General features: G+C 44.7%; 1 protein-coding gene across 1 annotated transcript in view; it reads right to left on the bottom strand.

Annotated features, from left to right (window-relative positions):
• The window catches only part of NID1 (nidogen 1), a 99396-nt gene that overhangs the window by 40265 nt on the left and 40211 nt on the right, over positions 1 to 18920 (bottom strand). Inside the window, exons 5-9 of the mRNA XM_018042466.1 lie at positions 17934 to 18083; positions 12932 to 13183; positions 11169 to 11369; positions 8489 to 8734; positions 6593 to 6736 (exon numbers count right to left, since the gene is read on the bottom strand). Coding sequence (XP_017897955.1) covers positions 6593 to 6736; positions 8489 to 8734; positions 11169 to 11369; positions 12932 to 13183; positions 17934 to 18083 — 993 coding nt within the window. The remainder of the gene's footprint in view (positions 1 to 6592; positions 6737 to 8488; positions 8735 to 11168; positions 11370 to 12931; positions 13184 to 17933; positions 18084 to 18920) is intronic.

The following is an 18920-nucleotide window of genomic DNA, read 5'->3' as shown; positions in this document are numbered from 1 at the left end:
TACATACAATACTATTCATCTTGAGAAGTCCTTCTGAAGTTTACAGAAAATAGATGCAAGCCTAACCTGCTCAAGAAATGTACCTACTGGGACTTGCCTAGTGGTCCACTGGTTAAGATTTCACGCTTCCAGTGCAGAGGCATGGGTTCGATCCCTGGTTGGAAAACTAAGATTTCTCATGTCATGTGGTACGACCAAAAAAAGAAAAAAATTAAAAATAAAAGAAATGTGCCTATTATTAAGTATAATACCTATACCACCAGCATGGGGCTGTTCCATTTCTAGAAACACAGCCCCTGGATGGCCATGGCATTGGGAGGCCAGTCTGTAGTCACCACTACAGTGAGGCTGGTTGGCCCAGAATGAAGCTGAGCTGTCATCACCTCGGTTACCTGCCCACTGATGATCTGAAATAAACACAGTCACACAAGATCCCTCTGTGCCAACCTCATTCTCAGGGTGTAGTTACTTCTGGCATTTTTCAAATTCTTGGAGATGCGTGTGAGGAAGATTTCATAATGGCTGAGGCCACACAACTCCCCTCGCCTCTCAACCTCCCCTCCTCAATTCCATAACATGAATCTTGCTCGTGCATCCACCTCCAATGGCCTGTCTAGCCAGTCTCTTTCCTGATGAGGCCAAAGTCCTGCTGGCTTATTAGACAATGTCACACAACACAAGCATTTTTGCCGCTTCAGCCCCATAGTTGGACCCACACTCAGACAAAAACACAAACCAAATGGCATTCAGCTTTTTGAAACTATACTGCAACGCACATTTCTGTGACATGCTTAAGATATAAAATCTCATATCACTTATATGTGGAATCTAAACTATGGCACAAATGAACCTATCCACAAAACAGATCAAACCAGTCCATCCTAAAGGAAATCAATCCTGAATATTCATTGAAACGACTGATGCTGAAGCTGACGCTCCAATACTCTGGCCACCTGATGTGAAGAGCTGATTCACTGAAAAAGACTCTGATGCTGGGAAAGATTGAGGGCAGGAGGAAAAGGGAGCGCAGAGGATGAGATGGTTGGATGGCATCACTGACTCAATGGACATGAGTTTGAGCAAACTCTGGGAGATGGTGAAGGACAGGGAAACCTGGTGTGCAGCAGACCATTGGGTTACAAAGAGTTGGACACGACTTAACAACTGAACAACAAGAACAACAACAAACCTGAAACTGACTCATAGACAAAGAGCTGACTTGTGGTTGCCAGGAGGCAGGGTGGGAGGAATGGACTGGGAGTCTGGGTTTGGTACATGCAAACTATTACATTTAGAATGGATAAAAACCAAGGTCCTACTGTATAGCACAGAAAACTACATTCAATATCCTGAGATAAACCATACGGAAAAAAATATTAAAGAAAGCAAAGTATATGTGTGTATAACTGAGTTCTTTACCGAATAGCAGAGATTGGCACAACACTGTGAGTCAACTATACTTCAATTAAAAAAAAGAAAAGCTACAAGATGTCAGAACAGGGGACAAGTCCAAGCACTGCTGGAAGGTTACAGAACAAAGCCCCACCGAAGCCCCCTTTTAAGAAGCTGGAGCTGGGCTGGGGTAGAGGGATATTCAGCAAGTGTGGCTTCCCAGCTCTATCCACCAGCTGCTGCCTCAGCAACATGGGAGGAAAAGCTCATTCTGGCTTCACTGTCTGCACTGCAGCTCTCAGAGGACCCCCCCCCCCCCCCCGTGCAGACTGCAGGGCTCCACAGCCGAGACTGAGCTGCCAGAGCGCAGAGCAGCAGTTTTCAATCACAGGGACAGAACAGAATCACCAGGGGAAATTTTCCAAGCTTCACTTCCCCCCGGAAGGTTTCTTAAAATCACTTATTTATTTGGCTGTGCTGGGTCTTAGTTGTGGCATGTGCGATCTTTAGTTGCAGTATGTGAGAGCCTTAGTTCCTTGACCAGGGATGAAACTCAGCCTCCCTGCACTGGGGGTGCAGAGTCTTATCCACTGGATCACCAGGGAAGCCTGCCACTGGAAGGTTTATGGAAAGGGAGACTGCATGTTTCAAGAAAGCTTCTTAGGTGCTTGGAAGGATGTTCTCTGGCAGGCCCTACTGGGGGAACCACTGGCAAATAGGATCTGGGGGCTCCTGGGATGAGGGAGGGAATGGTCCCCCAGCATTCCCACCTCCATGCAGGTCTACACATAAAAGCCAAGCTGGGTGATGCCTTTTATTTATTTATTTATTTTTAACAAAAAAATCCTAGCAATCTCCCTGCTGATATCTCATGGTCATTATAGTTTGGAAATTCTTTGAATGCCTGATTGAAACCCTCTCTTCTGTAAATGGAGGCTAGGACTCTAATCCCTTCTTCAGTAGAAACAACGATCTAGTGATAACTGTTCCTTGTAGAATATCACAATACCTCCTTGAAGATTATTGTTCTTGTGTGTGTGTGTGTGTGTGTGTGTGTGTGCATATGCTCTCAGTAGTGTCCAGCTCTTTGCAACCCTGTGGACTATAGCCCTCCAGGCTCCTCTGTCCATGGAATTTTCCAGGCAAGAAAACTGGAGTGGGTTGCCATTTCCTACTCCAGGGATCTTCCTGACTCAGGAATGGAACCTGCGTCTCTTCTGCCTCCTGGATTGACAGGCAGGTTCCTTACCACTGAGCCACCTGGGAAGCCCATTACTGTTCTTACTGGTCAATATCTGGACAACATTTTCTCTAGGAAGAGATTTCCTCTCAAATAAATCATTCCCTAACTCAACAGGAAGATCCTGAATTATTCTTGTAATCACTGCTTCCATTTTGACTTTTTATCTGAGTGGCTACTTTTCACATATTGGCAAAAACTCCAACAAATAAGTTTCCCCAGTGTGTCCTCCTCATAAACGCCAGGCTCTGGGAGGAGAATCATCTCAGGACAGATTTGTTAAATGCCTTGAGTGCACTCAAAATTACTCAATGGGAGGTTGTCCGAAACTTTCTCCTATAGCCTCCCAACTGAGAAATACAGGGAAGTCATCCTACCAGGCACCAGCGCTCTGATTCAACTGGAAATCTTCTCCAAATTATCCTGAACGGTCACCCTACAGTGTCCAACCAACCCCATCCTTGTTCTGGATGTCATCTATCATTATATCAAGGCGACACACGCTGAATGACAAAGGCTCATCCTCATTCTTCCCTTCTGAGGCACTTTCCAGGTCAAAATAATATGTGAAGTGATCTGCTTAATGCAATTTCCTACCAACAGCCTGGTGTCTCAATGCATTAATACTACGAGGCTTATTCTCGTGACCCAGAACAAACAGTAGCAGGACTAGGAACAGACCCACATTCCATGGTGCAAATCTGCCACGTTGAGGGCTAATCACAGGGCAAAACCAAGTACACATGCCTTCATGGGCAAGGACATAAGAAGGGTTTCCAGGACAGCAACACATCAATCCATAAAGCATGGCTGGTGGTGCTTTGGGAGATGAAGCAGCCAGCCAAAGCAGGATTAGCCAAAGGTTACGGCTTCAGCGAGGCGGGCCCAGCGACCCACTCCAGTATTCCTGCCTGGAGACTCCCTTGGACAGAGGAGCCTGGTGGGCTACAGTCCCTAGGGTCGCAAAGAGCTGGACATGACTGGAGCCACTAAGCACTCATGCACGTATGGCTTCAGCAGTTGGAGAAGATGGCTCCACGTTTCATTAACGTTCAGTTTGCTTAGGAAGCTGAAGCTGGGCTGCATAAAGACTACAGAGCTGCAGGCTTCTGCTGGAGAAATGGGGTCGCCCCATCTCTGTGTGTTGTCTGGCAGGGCTCTGCTCATACACTCGGGATCATGCTGCTCTAAACCGGCCTGAGCCAATTCAGCCATTCAAGACTGGTGGGCTCTCTGGGGAAATACTGGGAAACTCTGAAGATCAGAGGTGAGTAGGAACTATGCCCCTTACGCAGTGGTACGTTACAAGGGAAACAAGTCTCAGACTGAATTTTATCACACGGACAAAGTTATCAGCAAGCTGGCTGAACAACCGTACAAGCTGTTCCCGTAAGCCTAGTTTCTGTTCTTCATCCTTTCAGACGTTCCAGTGAGCACCATTCGTAAATTTCACTCTGAAGCAAATGCAGCATGATCAGCTAACTTTCACATTAAATTAGCACACTATAGCTGCCATTAATTGAAGGCATTCAGTGGATTCCACTCAGTGGATTCCAGACCAGAGGCATCATTCCCATACTCTAAATTCTGCTGGGCTCCCCAGATTATTTTGGCTACAGTCATTCAAGGGGGCTGCTCATCATTCTAACCAAACAGATACATGCACACTACCCATTTCACTAGGGAAGCTTACCTCTAGCATTCCTTACATTTGTTGGTGAGCCTACCGTGGCAGGTTAAGGAAGCATTCGACATTGTGGGTTTTTGGCCATAAAGCTCAGCTTGTGGGATCTTAGTCCCCCAGTCAGGGATCAAACCTGTGCCCCTTGCAGTAGGAGCTCAGAGTCCTAACCACTGGACCACCAGGGCATTCCTAGCGTTTGGTATTCTTACGCTAGTTGCATCTGTGTGGATTTTTCATCGAGATAGGAGTCAACTAACTGTCTTTTGGTGGCGAATTAAACTTTAGTAACAAACATAAATATCAAGCTATTTATATGAAAGTATTCAAAGTGCAATTATAAGTAATAAGTATTATACAATGAAGACAGTGGAATAGAGACACTTGAGTCAGTTACTCAAGGTCCAACATTCTAATATCCTTGGTTCAAGTTTCTCATCTGTAAAAACAGGAGTAAACTTCCCACCCATTAGGGTGGCTGCTATCAAAAATACAAAACAAGTGTTGGCAAGGATGTGCAGAAATTGCAGCCCTTGTGTACTGGTGGTGGGATATAAAATGATGCAGCTGCTGTGGAAAACAACGTGACGGTTCTTCAAAAAAGTCAAACACAGAATTGATGTGATCCAGCAATTCTACATCTGGGTATATCCCCAGAAGAGTTGAAAGCAGAGTCTTAAACAGATATTTGTACCCCCATGTTCACAGCAGAAATATTCACAAGAGCCCAAGAAGTGAAGCAACCCAACTGTCCACAGACAAATGAATGGTTTTTGTAAAAAAGGAATATATGCATCCCATGGACTATTTCTCAGTTTTAAAAAGGAGGGAAGGGGGGAAGAGGGAAGGGACAAACTGGAAGATCGGGATAACACAAGCACACTACTATATATAAAATAGATAACTAATAAGGGCCTACTGTTTTGCACAGGGAACCCTACTCAATACTCTGTAATGGCCTATAAGGACAAATAATCTAAAAAAGAGTAGATGTATGTATATATATAACATATTCACTTTGCTATACAGCTGAAAGTAATACCACATTGTAAATCGACTACAGTCCAATAAAATTTTTTTTTTAAAGTAAGGAAATTGTGACACAGGCTACAATATGTATGAACCTTGAGGGTATGATGCTATGTGAAACAAGCCAGTCACAGAAGGACAAATAGTGCATGATTCCACTTACATGAGTTGCCTAGAGTCCTGGAATTGGTAGAAAGTAGAATGGTGGTTGCCAGGGGCTGGGGCCAGGGGCTATGGAAAGTCATTATTTAATGGCAATACGGTTTCGATTTTGCAAATGAAGAGATCTGGACATGGACGGTGGTGATGGTCACACAACAACGTGAAAGTACTTAATGTCACTGAACTGTACACTTAAAAATGGTTAGAATGATCAATTTTATATTACGTGCATTTTACCACAATTAAAAATGATTTTTAAAAGACAGAAATGAAAACATCTATCTCATCAGAGTTGCTGAATTAGATGAGATGGTGTTTGTAAAGCGCCTAACACAACAATGTTACTAGCAGTTATGGTCACACGCTAAGTCACTTCAGTCATGTCAGACTCTTTGTGACCTCATGGACTGTAGCCCACCAGGCTCCTCTGCCATGGAATTTTCCAGACAAGCATATGGGAGTGGGTTGCCATTTCCTACTCCATATGGTCATATTACGGAGAAGGCAATGGCACCCCACTCCAGCACTCTTGCCTGGAAACTCCCATGGACAGAGGCACCTGGTAGGCTGCAGTCCATGGGGTCGCTGAGAGTTGGACACGACTCAGTGACTTCACTTTCACTTTTCACTTTCATGCATTGGAGAAGGAAATGGCAACCCACTCCAGTGTTCTTGCCTGGAGAATCCCAGGGACAGGGGAGCCTGGTGGGCTGCCGTCTATGGGGTCGCACAGAGTCGGACACAACTGAAGCAACTTAGCGGCAGCAGCAGCAGCATGGTCATATTATGTGTAGTTATTAGCAACCCTGACTTTCTCTTTCCTTTAAACCTGAGTATTCTCAAGATGAAGCGGTGTATGGCCTTATAAATTCTGCTCTGCTGCTTAGAGTCAGGGCATCTGATCAGATGATGAAGGGGCCAGGACCCTTAACATCGCGGGGAAACACTGAGTGTGGGGCTTAAACAACTCGGCATGCCCATCAGTATTTATCTCCCCTGTGTTTCCTTGCCTCTCCCAGCTCTCTGCTTTACAGTATCTGTTTGCCCCCTGCAAACCTCCCCACACACGTCAGAGTGAATGGCTGTACCGTAGCAGGTCCGTCCGTCTCCTCGGAAGCCGATGGAGCACTCGCAGGTGAACTGGGTCCCTGGGCCGGGGCGACAGGCCGCGTTGGCATCACACCCATGACTGCCAATGTAGCAAGGATTCTGAAGGGCGTCAGGGGAGCCATCTGCAAAGGCAGAGACATTGAAACCATATGAGGACTCAGAAACGCTTACAGGTTACCTCTTCCCCCAGAAAGCAGGACAGGACTGATGACCGGGAAACCTGCCAACTCCTGCTCACTTGAAGTGGGATCAGCAAACTACATCCCTTTGGACTCATGTCTATTTTCATAAAGTTTTATTGGAAACCGGCCACATGCATTTACTGGCAAGTGGTCTGTGGCTGTTTTTGTGCTAGAGTTGTAGAACTGCACTCATGACCGAAACTGCCCGATGAGCAAAGCCTCCAATATTTGCTGTTTGGCCTTTTAAGAAAAAACATGCCAACCCCTGATGCCTGGCGCTACAGCAGTCAAAGAAGGGCGAGAAACACCTGTCCTCTTCTGCTGTATGGAGAGCCAAGGGCCAATCTGACCAGCTGGAGAAGTGACCTGGGTATGGAGGGAGAACCAAACATAACTGAGATAGAGAAACACCACACCCAGACACCAAATATACAGAACCTCCACGGCTTAAAGATTTGGACTATGTGAGACCTTGAGGCTGGGCAGTCACACTAGCTCCAGCTTCTTCCACAACCAGAAGCACCCTAGACCAGACCCCAGCTCCACGTTGTGCTGTCCCAGGGCAGAGAGCTCACCGTCGGCTCTGGGCCTGACTTTTAGCGGATTTGATTTGGATTTCCCCAAGCCCTGCGCACACATTCCTTTCACAGTTGAGTGTCAGAGTTTTTAAAAATAAGCACATGAAAAGATGCTCAATATCACTAATTATTAGGTAAATGCAAATAAAAACTACAAGGGGTACTACCTTTCACCAGTCAGAATGGCCATCATTAAAAAGTCTACACATAACAATGCTGGAGAGAGTGTGGAGAAAATGGAACCCTCCTGCACTGTGGCGGGAATGTAAATTTGTGTAGCTACTATGGAAAACGGTATGGAGGTTCCTCAAAAAGCTAAAAACCAGAGTTGCAATATGATCCAGCAATCCCACTCCGGAGCATATATCCAGACAAAACTACAAGAAGATAGATGTCCCTATGTTCATAGCAGCACTATTCACAACAGCTGAAGAACCCAAACGCCCATTGACAGATGAATGGGTAAAGATGTGATACACAGATACAACAGAATATTACTCAGCCATAAGAGGGAAAAAGGAATGAAATAATGTCATTTTGCAGCTACATGGATGAACCTAGAGACTACCATACTAAGTGAAGAAGTCAGAAATGTTATCATTTCTATGTGCGACCTAAAATATGACACAAATGAACTTATTTACAAAACAGAAACAGACTCACAGATATAGACAACAGACCTGTGTTGTCAAGTGGTGGGGGCAGGGGTCGGGGAGAAGGGGAGGGCAGGACTGGGGAGTTTGGGATTAGCAGATACAGACTATTACATACAGAATGGTATAGAACAGATAGAGAAAAGGCCCTACTGTATAGCACAGGGAACTATATTCAATATCCTGTAATAAAGCATAATGCAAAAGAGTAAAAAATAAATACATAAATAGAAATAAACGCACGGCTGCAGGCAGGTGCAGCCCTTGAATGACCTACTCGTTACCTTAGGTCTTCTAAGAATCATAGGTGAGAAGATGTTTATTTTTGTCAGGAGCTATTTTAGCATGACTTTCTTCTTACCGAGAACAAGAGATGAAGAACAACACGTCAAAAGCACAGAGAGGGCCATGCAGGTGGACACACACACACACAATGCCCAGTCTGAGCCGCCACCTCTTACCCCTCACAGGACCAATGGAGTTGCTGAGAGCATAGCGCAGGATCCTCTCCTCCTGGTTGTACAGGACAAACACGCTGTCCACAGAGAGCTGCTGGGTGCTGGGCAGGACCAGCCGGGAGTCGTCGTGGACGCACTCCTGGAAGGTGATGGTCTGGCGCCACTGGTAAGTGTGGACGTGTGAAGGGGCAGTGCCATGTTGCTCGGGCTCCGTCACCGTGTACTCCCGGGTGGAGGATGATGTGATCACTGGATGTGGGCGGCAAGCAGGGAGACAGGGGAGAGAGCTTGAGGATGCAAGAGGCTTAGGACATGAAAATCATCAGCAGGGCTTCCCTGGCAGCTCAGCGGTAAAGAATCTGCCTGCCAATGCAGGGGACACGGGTTCGATCCCTGGTCTGGGAAGATACCACATGCTGTGGAGCAACTAAACCCCTGCGCTGAAACTATTAAGCTGGTGCTCTAGAGCCCAGGAGCTGCAACTACTGAAACCCTGGGACCATAGAGCTGGTGTTCCATAACAAGTGAAGCCACCGCGATGAGAAGCCTGCCCACCACAACTAGAGAGCAGCCCCCACTGGCAGAAACTAGAGGAAAGGCCTGACCAGAAATGAAGACCCAGCAAAACCCAAAATAAATAAATAAAATAATCAGCAGTATTCTCTGTTCATAATGTGGCCAGATGAGAGGTCAGATGGAACAGGATAAATAAGACCATTTATTTCCGTGTTGAGATTCATTCTGCTACCTAGATTTCCTATTATTGCTGTTATTTGCATTAGGAATATTTATTGCTTTTTCTCATCAAGTGTTTCTCTGTAAGTTCCTTAGTCAACCCGGGGATTAAGGCCTGATGGAAAGAGCACCAGCTTGGAGATACGTGAGAATTCACAACTTGTACCTTCATTCACAAGGAGCATGATCACAGACCAGTTACTAACTTCTTTACCCTGTTTCCTTTACAACATGGACTGGGGTAAGGATGAGATAATGTATATAGAATTTCTGGAATCAAGCAGGCTAATACTCTATAAAACAAACTACCATTTATGGAGCATTGACCACGTGACAAGCAGAGTGCTAACTGCTTTCTATGGGTTATCTCACTTAAGATTCAATAAATAGTGGCTGCTATAAATAACCCTAGATTAAACGGTTCTCTGATGTATAAAAATGAGACATTAATAGGTTTCAGTAGCCAATTTCTATAAATTACTAAAGAGCTGTGAGCAATCTCAACAGAGAAGAGAGACAGTCTTCCCTACTCAGAAGAGAGCTAGTTTACTTTTGGCCCATGCAGTGAAAAATCTTGACTTCCTATTTAAAAAAAAGAAGTACAAAAGGCTCTTTATATTTGTGTGCTCTGCTGTAGTTGGTAATAAAAGCCAGAGGATAAATAAAAGATTGATGTAAGCTGCCTCTTTTCCAGCTCCCATGTGCTGGACTGCCAGAAACACCATCTGGTCACAGCCTGACTTGCAGGTGGGGTCCTCCTGATACTCCTCCCACCTCCTACCCACCCTCTCATTTTCCCCAGGAGAGCCGGAGCAGGCCACGAAGTCATGGTAATTGGTACAACCCTTCTAGATGGCAATTTAATAAGAGACTTAAAGAGTTTCCTTTGACTCATCGCTTCAATTTCTAGGAATTCGGTCAGAAAAGAATCAGAAATTTGGTCAAGGTGTATGATGAAGATGGACACTGCAACTCATGGAGACAAGGAAAAATTGCAAATAATGTAAGCTTTGGGAAAGAGAATGGTTTAAATTGATAGCCATACAATAAAATGGTATAGAGTCATCATAAAGTGTTTGCAAAGCCTATTTAATGGAACTATCAAGCCGTCATGATTTGACCTAACCGGAAAAGTGAACATACAATAATGTGGTATGATTGCAATTTAAATTGAAACTATATACTTGACTGTAGAGTGTATAATAGTATTGCATCAATGTTAAACTTCCTGATTTTGATGACTGTACTGGGACCATGAGAGAATATTCTTGTCATTAGAAAAAAACACGTGAAATATTGTAAAATATTTAGGAGACGCAGGATCACAGCGTCTACAACTTATTCTCTCTTATATATAAGGAAGGGAGGGAACAATTAAGAGAATGTAGCAAAATGTTAACAATTGGTGAAGCTGGGGAAATGATATGTGGCTACTGTGCTATTTCCAACTTTCTGTAAATTTGAAATAAATAGTTTAAAAACTACATTTAGATATATAATACAATTATTTTATTCTGAAATTATATAATATGATGAGCTATTTATGTTGGGCTAGTATCCATGTTGATATACATGTGAATATATGTGTAACATACATATGTTGGGATATTTTTTATAAAGAAAAGTATATGATTTTTCATATATATGGATAGAATATGTGTTGATACGTAAATATATATGTGAGGTATATATACGTTGGGATATATTTTGTATATAAGGAAAAGGCTGAAAGAAATACACTTAATTTAATAAGTGTGTCCTGGTTTTAGGTGTGTGGTTATGCTTATTTTCTTTTCTGCACTAAAGTCTCTCCAATGAGCATGCTCAATGTCTGCAATTAAGGGAAGGCGATCTGAATAAGGTGACCCCTGCGTTTCCCTTTCTGGAGGCCAGGAGACAGCCTGTGCGCAGCACTGCCCTGGGACGCTGGATGCGGGGCGTGGCTCACCCTGCCGCGAGTAGTGGTAGAGCTCCGTGTAGGGTTCGATGTGCACCGAGGAGCCAAAGGCGATCTGGGGCACGCGGCCCTCCAGCTCTGTGTCGATGGTCAGGTGTCCGTGCTCATCAATGCCGCTGAACTGCTGCTTAATGGTCAGCTTGTCCGGGTGCCCCACGAAGGTCACCTCAGCCTGGCGGGTGAACTCCCCCCCTGCAAAGCAAGCTCAGTCTGTCACTTTGCTGTCAACGAAGTCACATTCATGCCTGCCCAGACTCATGGTGGGGACAGGTTCACACCTCCTCTACAGACGCTTTAGTCTGGTGAGTAGAAATACGGCCGGTGATGTCAAGGAAAGGGCCATCCTCCCAGCCCAACTCAGTCACGCACAAGAAACAAAAGCCATTTCCCATCCGAAAACCAGCATCTGAGACGGGTGGGCTCAGGATTTGTGCTGGAAAAAGCAGGGAATTGGGGTTTGTGCTCAGTACTAGTTGGGTGAACTTGAATGAGTTACTTAAACCCACTGAGCCTCCATTTCCTGATGATGAAAATGGTGAACAATATCTATCTTGCGGAAATTAGATAAGTATGTTAAAAAGTGCTCTGCCAAATGTCAGGTGCTCTAAGACATCAGCTAGGGGATGACTATTGTTCACAGCTAAGCCCCAGCCAGGGCAAACCATCACCAAGTCCAGATACCATCCTAGGAGCACATATCATGGGCACTGGCTCGGGACCCCTCCTTGGTCTATGCAGGGCAGCAGCCCCAGACAAGCAGGAAAAAAATGCTCCACCTTCTTCCAGCTTCCTCCCTTTTCCACGTTTGCAGTCTCCCCTGATAGCATGGCTGGCAGCTATGTCATGATATATGAAAATTATATGAAATTTACCTTTCAGTGCCCATGAATAATTTCACTGGAACACAGTCATACTCATTCATTTGTGTATTATCTATGCCTGGTTTCAACTGATAACAACAGAGCTGAATAGCTGCAACAGAGAACGAAGAGCCCAAAATATTTAGGCAAAGCTTAAAATATTTATTCTCTGGCCCTTTGCAGAAAAAGTCTGACAACTCCTGCTTTACAGTCCCCAGGTCCAGGCAGATATCCCGCTGATAACACATGTTCTGAGGCAGTTAAGAAGGACTACTGTAGAAACAAATATTTGCTGTTGTAGGGAATTTGTAAAGATTACCTTTGCCTCCCTGAAGTTGATGTAAGTTACAACGTAACTTCAATTTAAATCAACCCATATACAAAGCATCACCAATATGAAATTGCTCCCTGATCACAGTGCAATTCTAGATAGTCTTGGGTGATGTATTGTTGTTGTTGTTCAGTCGCTCAGTCGTGTCCAACTCTTTGTGACCCCATGAACTGCAGCACGCCTGGCTTCTCTGTCCTTCACTATCTCCCGGAGTTTGCTGCAACTTATGTCCATTGATGTCATCTAGCCATCTCATCATCTCCCGCCCCCTTCTCCTCTTGCCCTCAATCTTTCCCAGCATCAGATTCTTTTCCAATGAGTTGGTTCTTCGCTTTAAGTGGCCAAAGTAATGGAACTTCAGCATCAGTCCTCCCAATGAATATTCAGGGGTGATTTCCTTTAGGATTGACTGGTCTGATCTCCTTGTATACTAATGAAAAACTTGATGATTTTACCCCAACACCTTATTTCCAGAGCCACAAAATACTTATTTGTAACTTATTTTCAGACACATAGAGTTCCCTTTCCATTCAACCCAGCCCATTAATTTTAAGGTCAATTACCTGTGATGCTGAAGCCATTCTTGAATCCATCTTGCTCCACTGCAAACATCCATCCAATGATGCCTCCAATAGGGGCCAGAGGAAGCAGAGAGTACCCGACAGTCTCAGGAATGGTGCTGATGGCTGTGTAGGACCGCCCATGGTTCATCACCACGTAAGAATGGAGGTCAGTATTCTCAAAGACAATGGGAACCTGGCTGTCCCCCACAAAGATCCTCCCTTTCACCTTGCCGTTAACTCGCTGCGGGGAACCTGAACGAGAAACAAAGAAAGAAGCCAGCCCTTCAGAATAGAATAGTGTGTCTGGTGGGCTCTGTACCCGTAAAGCAAAGAGCCCAACAGTGCTGGGGTAAAGCGCTTTTGGGGTAAGTGAAAGAAGTCATTCTTCCCAAGACGAAGGCAGTCCCTGCAGCTGTGTCTATGAGCTGTAGAAGTTCAACTTTCTTCCTCTCTTCCGTACTGATGGATAATGGACAGCAGAGAAGTGGGACCCATTGTATGATAAAGGAACATCAGAGGCAAATAAAACAATTTCAGGAGAATAGCATCATGGGTGATCCAGAACTAGGTGATGTATAGCTGATTACTTTTGAGAATATTAGGGAGAGAATTAGTCATTTCCCTGGGACAATGGGGCTAAACGGGATGGGACATTAGGTTGTCTGATTTATAATATATCTTTTTTAAAAAAGTAACTATTTTTGGCTGACCTAGGTCTCTGCTACTGTGCACAGGCTTTTCTCAGATGCAGTATGCAGGGGCCAGGGGAGCTACTCTTCACTGCGATGTGCGGGACCCTCCTTGCAGTGGCTTCTCTTGTTTCGGAGCGTGGGCTCTAGGTGCCCGGGCTTCAGGAGGTGTGGTGCACGGGTTTAGCTGCTCCACAGCGTGTGGAACCTTCTTGGATCGGGGATCAAACCCATGTCACCCACACTGGCAGGTGGATTCCCACCTCCTGGGCCATCAGGGAAGTCCCTAAGACTCAGGGGCTTCTCTTAAAGAGCATCTCTGGCTCAAATATAAGTTGGCCAGTCTGAGTCCTAGACCCTCACTAACCCAAGCCAGACAGAAGTAGCCACAGTGGGTATTGGAGGTCACACAAATATGCCCTCTGACCCATAACCAGCTTGTGGGCTAGGGTGTGTTCGTTGTTGGTCATTTCCTTTACTGGGAAAGATGCGAAACTTACTATGGCATATTTATAAGCTTTTTTCATATATTACCAAATAGTATATGTAGGACACCATTTTAAAAAATTGCATTAATGATAAATGCTAAGGTAAGGTAAGGTAAGGTAAGGTAAAGTTGCTCAGTCGTGTCCGACTCTTTGCGACCCCATGGGCTGTAGCCTACCAGGCTCCTCTGTCCATGGGATTTTCCAGGCAATAGTACTGGAGTGGATTGCCATTTCCTTCTCCAGGGGATCTTCCCAACCCAGGGATCGAACCCGGGTCTCCCACATTGTAGACAGACGCTAGCATACTCATAGAGGAAAAATGTTTGAAAAGAGCTACACAAAATTGCTAACAGAGGTTAATTCAGGGTGATATGGTGAACTTTCATTTTCTATATTATATATCTCTATAATGTTGAGATATTAATAACTTGCATGTATTGATTATTGCTTAATCAGGAAAAGAAAAAAACTCAAGAAATTAAGTTGTTCTTATATTTGAATAAGAAAATGGAAGGTTGCCATATGACCCAGCAATTCCAACTCCTGAGTATATACCCAATAAAACAGAAAACATATGTTCACTTGAAAACTTGTACATGAATGTTCTTAGCAGCATTATTCATTAACAGCCAAAATGGGAAAGCACTCAAATGTCCATCAACTGACGCATAGATAAATAAAATGTGGAAAACCCATACAATAGAATATCATTTGCCTAGGAAAAAGAAATAAGGTACCGATACGTCCTAAACATGGATACACCCTGAAAACACTATGCTAAGTAAAAGAAGCCAAACACAAAGGTCCCATGACATATGATTCCATTTATATGGAATGTCCAGAACAGGAAAACCCACATGGACAGATAGCAGATTCGGTGCTGACAGAGCCTGGGAATGAGGATGAATTGAGGGTGGCAGCTAAAAGATCCAGGTTTCCTTCTGGCATGATGAAAATGCTCTAAAATTAGAGGTAACAGTTGAATAACTTAGTGAATATACTAAAAACCACCAAATGGTATACTTTGATTGTGTTACTGCCATCTTCAAAAAAAAAAAAAGCTGAAGGAAGAGGTAAGTACATCAGGTTTGACGTAGACTTAATTTCTACCACTTACTGATTGTACAGATCATGTTTCTCTTCCTAGACTGTAAATGACTAGAGACAGGACCTTCACACCCAACTGCCTGGTTCCATCGTAGCAGAGTTTTCTGTACATAAGTTCTCAGTAAAGCTTGTAGACTAACCTCAGACAAATGAGCTCTCATCCGAGCACCATTGTCTGTGTTCTGAAGACTTTCTGCTGTGTTTAACATACCCTCTTCACTTTCATGCATTGGAGAAGGAAATGGCAACCCACTCCAGTGTTCTTGCCTGGAGAATCCCAGGGACAGGGGAGCCTGGTGGTCTGCTGTCCATGGGGTCACACAGAGTCGGACACGACTGAGCGACTTCACTTTCACTTTTCACTTTCATGCATTGGAGAAGGAAATGGCAACCCACTCCAGTGTTCCTGCCTGGAGAAGCCCAGGGACGGGGGAGCCTGGTGGGCTGCTGTCTATGGGGTCGGGAAGAGATGGACACGACTGAGCAACTTCATTTTCACTTTTCACTTTCATGCATTGGAGAAGGAAATGGCAACCTACTCCAGTGTTCCTGCCTGGAGAAGCCCAGGGACGGGGGAGCCTGGTGGGCTGCCGTCCGTGGGGTTGCACAGAGTCGGACATGACTGAAGTGACTCAGCAGCAGCAGCAGGGCTTCCCCGGTGGCTCAGAAGGTAAAGAATCGGCCTGAGTTCAATCCCTGGGTTGGGGAGATCCCCTGGAGGAGGATATGGCAACCCACTCCAGCATTCTCACCTGGTGAACCCCCATGGACAACGGAGCCTGGTAAGTTACAGTCCATGGTGTCACAAAGAGTCAGACACAATTGAGCAACTAAGCACAGCACAGCTGCTAAACAGGATCACGGAGGGACTTCCTTGGCAGTCCAGCAGTTAAGATTCCACACTTGCACTGGAGGGGGCATGGGTTCAATCCCTGGTTGGGCCCTCATGCCACACGGTGTGGCCCCCAAAGCAACAAAACCCCCCACAACAAGGTCACTGACAAGCCAAGGCAGATTCGACACACAGAGTATTTCTGCACATAAACTGTGTCATTACACTGGGGGAATGCTATGAAGTTAGAAGACTAATATCGAAAAAATGCCTCCCCCAAAACAATTACAGAAACAAGCAGGAAAGCCAAGGGAAGAAAACCAAATTTTTTCCATCAAACTTGGAGTTAGAAAAATATTTCAAAAGTAGTAAGATTCCAACAAATATTTAAACCACAAAACTATGACAGGGCGTATTCAGAACATCAAAAAATGTAGCTGAGCAATCTTTCATATGCAAGCTTGCTGCCAAATGCAACCTGTCAGCATTTCCAGCTCTGACATTTGGCATGGAAAGAGCTCCTGAGATCGATCTTTGAGAAGAAGGGTTCATTGTAAACTGTGGAAGTTCTTCTCAGGGCAAGCAAAATATAAAAGCCAAGCCTGAAACAAAGCAGCAGAAGCATGTCATTCCTGGGGCAACGGGGCAAGAAAAGAGATAACACATTTATAGATGTTATAAACATCCCCCCAAATTAATATGCAAAGCATGCAGAATTTTCTGTCCTTGCTAAAGACAGTATTTTACAAAACTAATTGTGACCTAGAAGGAACTTCTTTTTTTTTCCTGAACCTTTCTTTTTTTTAAACAAATTAAAATACTTGATTTAACTTTAGCTATGGCAGGAAATCTGAAAAACAGAAAAGCATTCCTCCAACTGAGTTTTATTTAGTCATATTTTGCCAAGCAACTGAGGTTCCTGCTTAAACATATGAGGAAAATGACGGGTGACAAGTGGAGTGATTTGGCATCTGCAGAGACAGGTGTTCAGTATGGTTTGCTTTGTTTTTGCTTTCATTCTAATTTACGGTCTTGGGTTCCCTCTCTAAGTAAACTGTTATCTGGACCCTCTAGACTTTTGCAGAGATTTTTCAGAACATCTGAAAACATCAAGACTGGTTGATCCTCTTTTGGGGGTGCCGAGCTCAGGACTGATGCCAGCCCCCAGCCAAATATGTTTTGGAGTTGACAGCACAATGGGTCTGGTCTCCAAAGTTAGCTGCGATGCGCCCCTTCTGCTCCTCCATCACCATGCTGGGGTTCCCGGGACACAAGGACAGGAACACCAGGGAGTAGGGGACGGAATAGTCCTTACCCCCTACATACTGCGTTGGCCAGAAAGTTCGATTGGCTTTAAGTGCAAATAAAAGACACATTTTTCATTTTCACCAAGACCTTTACTGAGCAAAGTACTTATTGAACAAACTTTTGGGCCAACCCAACATTTTGGTCAGCAGCGCACCATGGCCCTGCTGGAGCTGAACCACTATCAGCATAGTCTGAGTGACGCCAAAAGAAGAGGTTTGAAAGAAACGGAGGAAAGCGAGGGGGGCTGACGATTCCTGGTCCAGGCTGCCTCATTTCAACATTTCAGCCTGAAGGTGGGTTCTCAACGGCCATCACTTCAGAGATGGAGAAACACCACAGGAAAGAAAGAGACCTCCCCTTTTTAGTAAAAAGGGCATTCCCCAGGACCTCCCCCGCCCCCACCCCCATAGAGAAATACAGGCAAGAACGAGGAATGAGAGATGAAATATCACTGCCCAGCCGAAAACACCACCTACCTTTAGAGATCTGGGTAAAGGCAAGATTTCAAAACAAGCACCAAAACAAAATCACTCCTCCCTTTTCTCCCCCTTAAAAAGGATCAGACAAAGACACAGTACCTTCGGCAACACACTGCCGGCCGTTCCCCGTGTAGCCAGCAACACAGCTGCAACAGAAGCCGGTGGCAAAGTCCCTGCACTGTGCGTGCACAGAGCACTGGTGTCTGTTGCTGGTGCACGTCTGCCGGGAATCCGTGTTGTAGCTGAAAACTGCTCGGAGAGAACACAGCACACCAGTGAGCACTTCACCGGGCTCCAGGCGAGGAGGCTTTAGAACACGGCGCCTCAGCTGTGCAAGACTGGACGTCTGCTCAGGCCGTTCAGACGCAGGGCTCTCTATCTGTGGCCACTTAACTAGTACAGTGGCTCCATCACTCAAATCACTGAGGCACGTAGGTCTAAAAGGAGTTTGAGAAATCACGTGGGTGAATTATTACTATTTTAATTTTCACTTTTTGGCTGTGCCATGAGGGCTGTGGGATCTTAGTTTCCTGACCAGGGATTGAACCTGCTCCCCTTGCGATGGAAGCATGGCGCCTTAACCACTGGACTGCCAGGGAAGTCTCAAGGGTGAATTTTTTTGAAATGCTATAAACCAATGTCCTTAGTATCAATGAATCAATATTGGGTGATAGCTGTCCAATGTCGATCTTAATATGGCATCCATTAAACATCATCAGATATGCATCAGACTGACCTTTCTAATAAAATCAGCATCAAATTTGGGTGCAGACGTTAAAATATTTAAAAATTCTATTTTATCGTGGTAAAATACATACAACATAAAATGTGCCATTTTAATGAGCTTAAAGTATTTTAAACTTTTTGGCCTCATTCTTCTCACCAGGGTATAAATCAGAAGCTCTTAGAGTTAAAAGCTGGTTAGAAATAATTCCTCAGTTATACCCGCTCTAACAGCCTTTGGCCCAAGAAACATGTATTTCTCCCTAGTGCAAATGGCTCTCCCTCCCAGGTTGATTTTATTAGAATGATGAGCCAGTTCATTAAACTTAAAAATGCAGAGCACACTAATTTGGAATGAATTCA

Source organism: Capra hircus, chromosome 28 (genome assembly GCF_001704415.2).
Source record: "Capra hircus breed San Clemente chromosome 28, ASM170441v1, whole genome shotgun sequence".
In the NCBI taxonomy this organism is placed as follows: domain Eukaryota; kingdom Metazoa; phylum Chordata; class Mammalia; order Artiodactyla; family Bovidae; genus Capra; species Capra hircus.
Note: the sequence above shows the minus strand (reverse complement) of the source record. Positions and strands in the feature narration are given on the sequence as shown.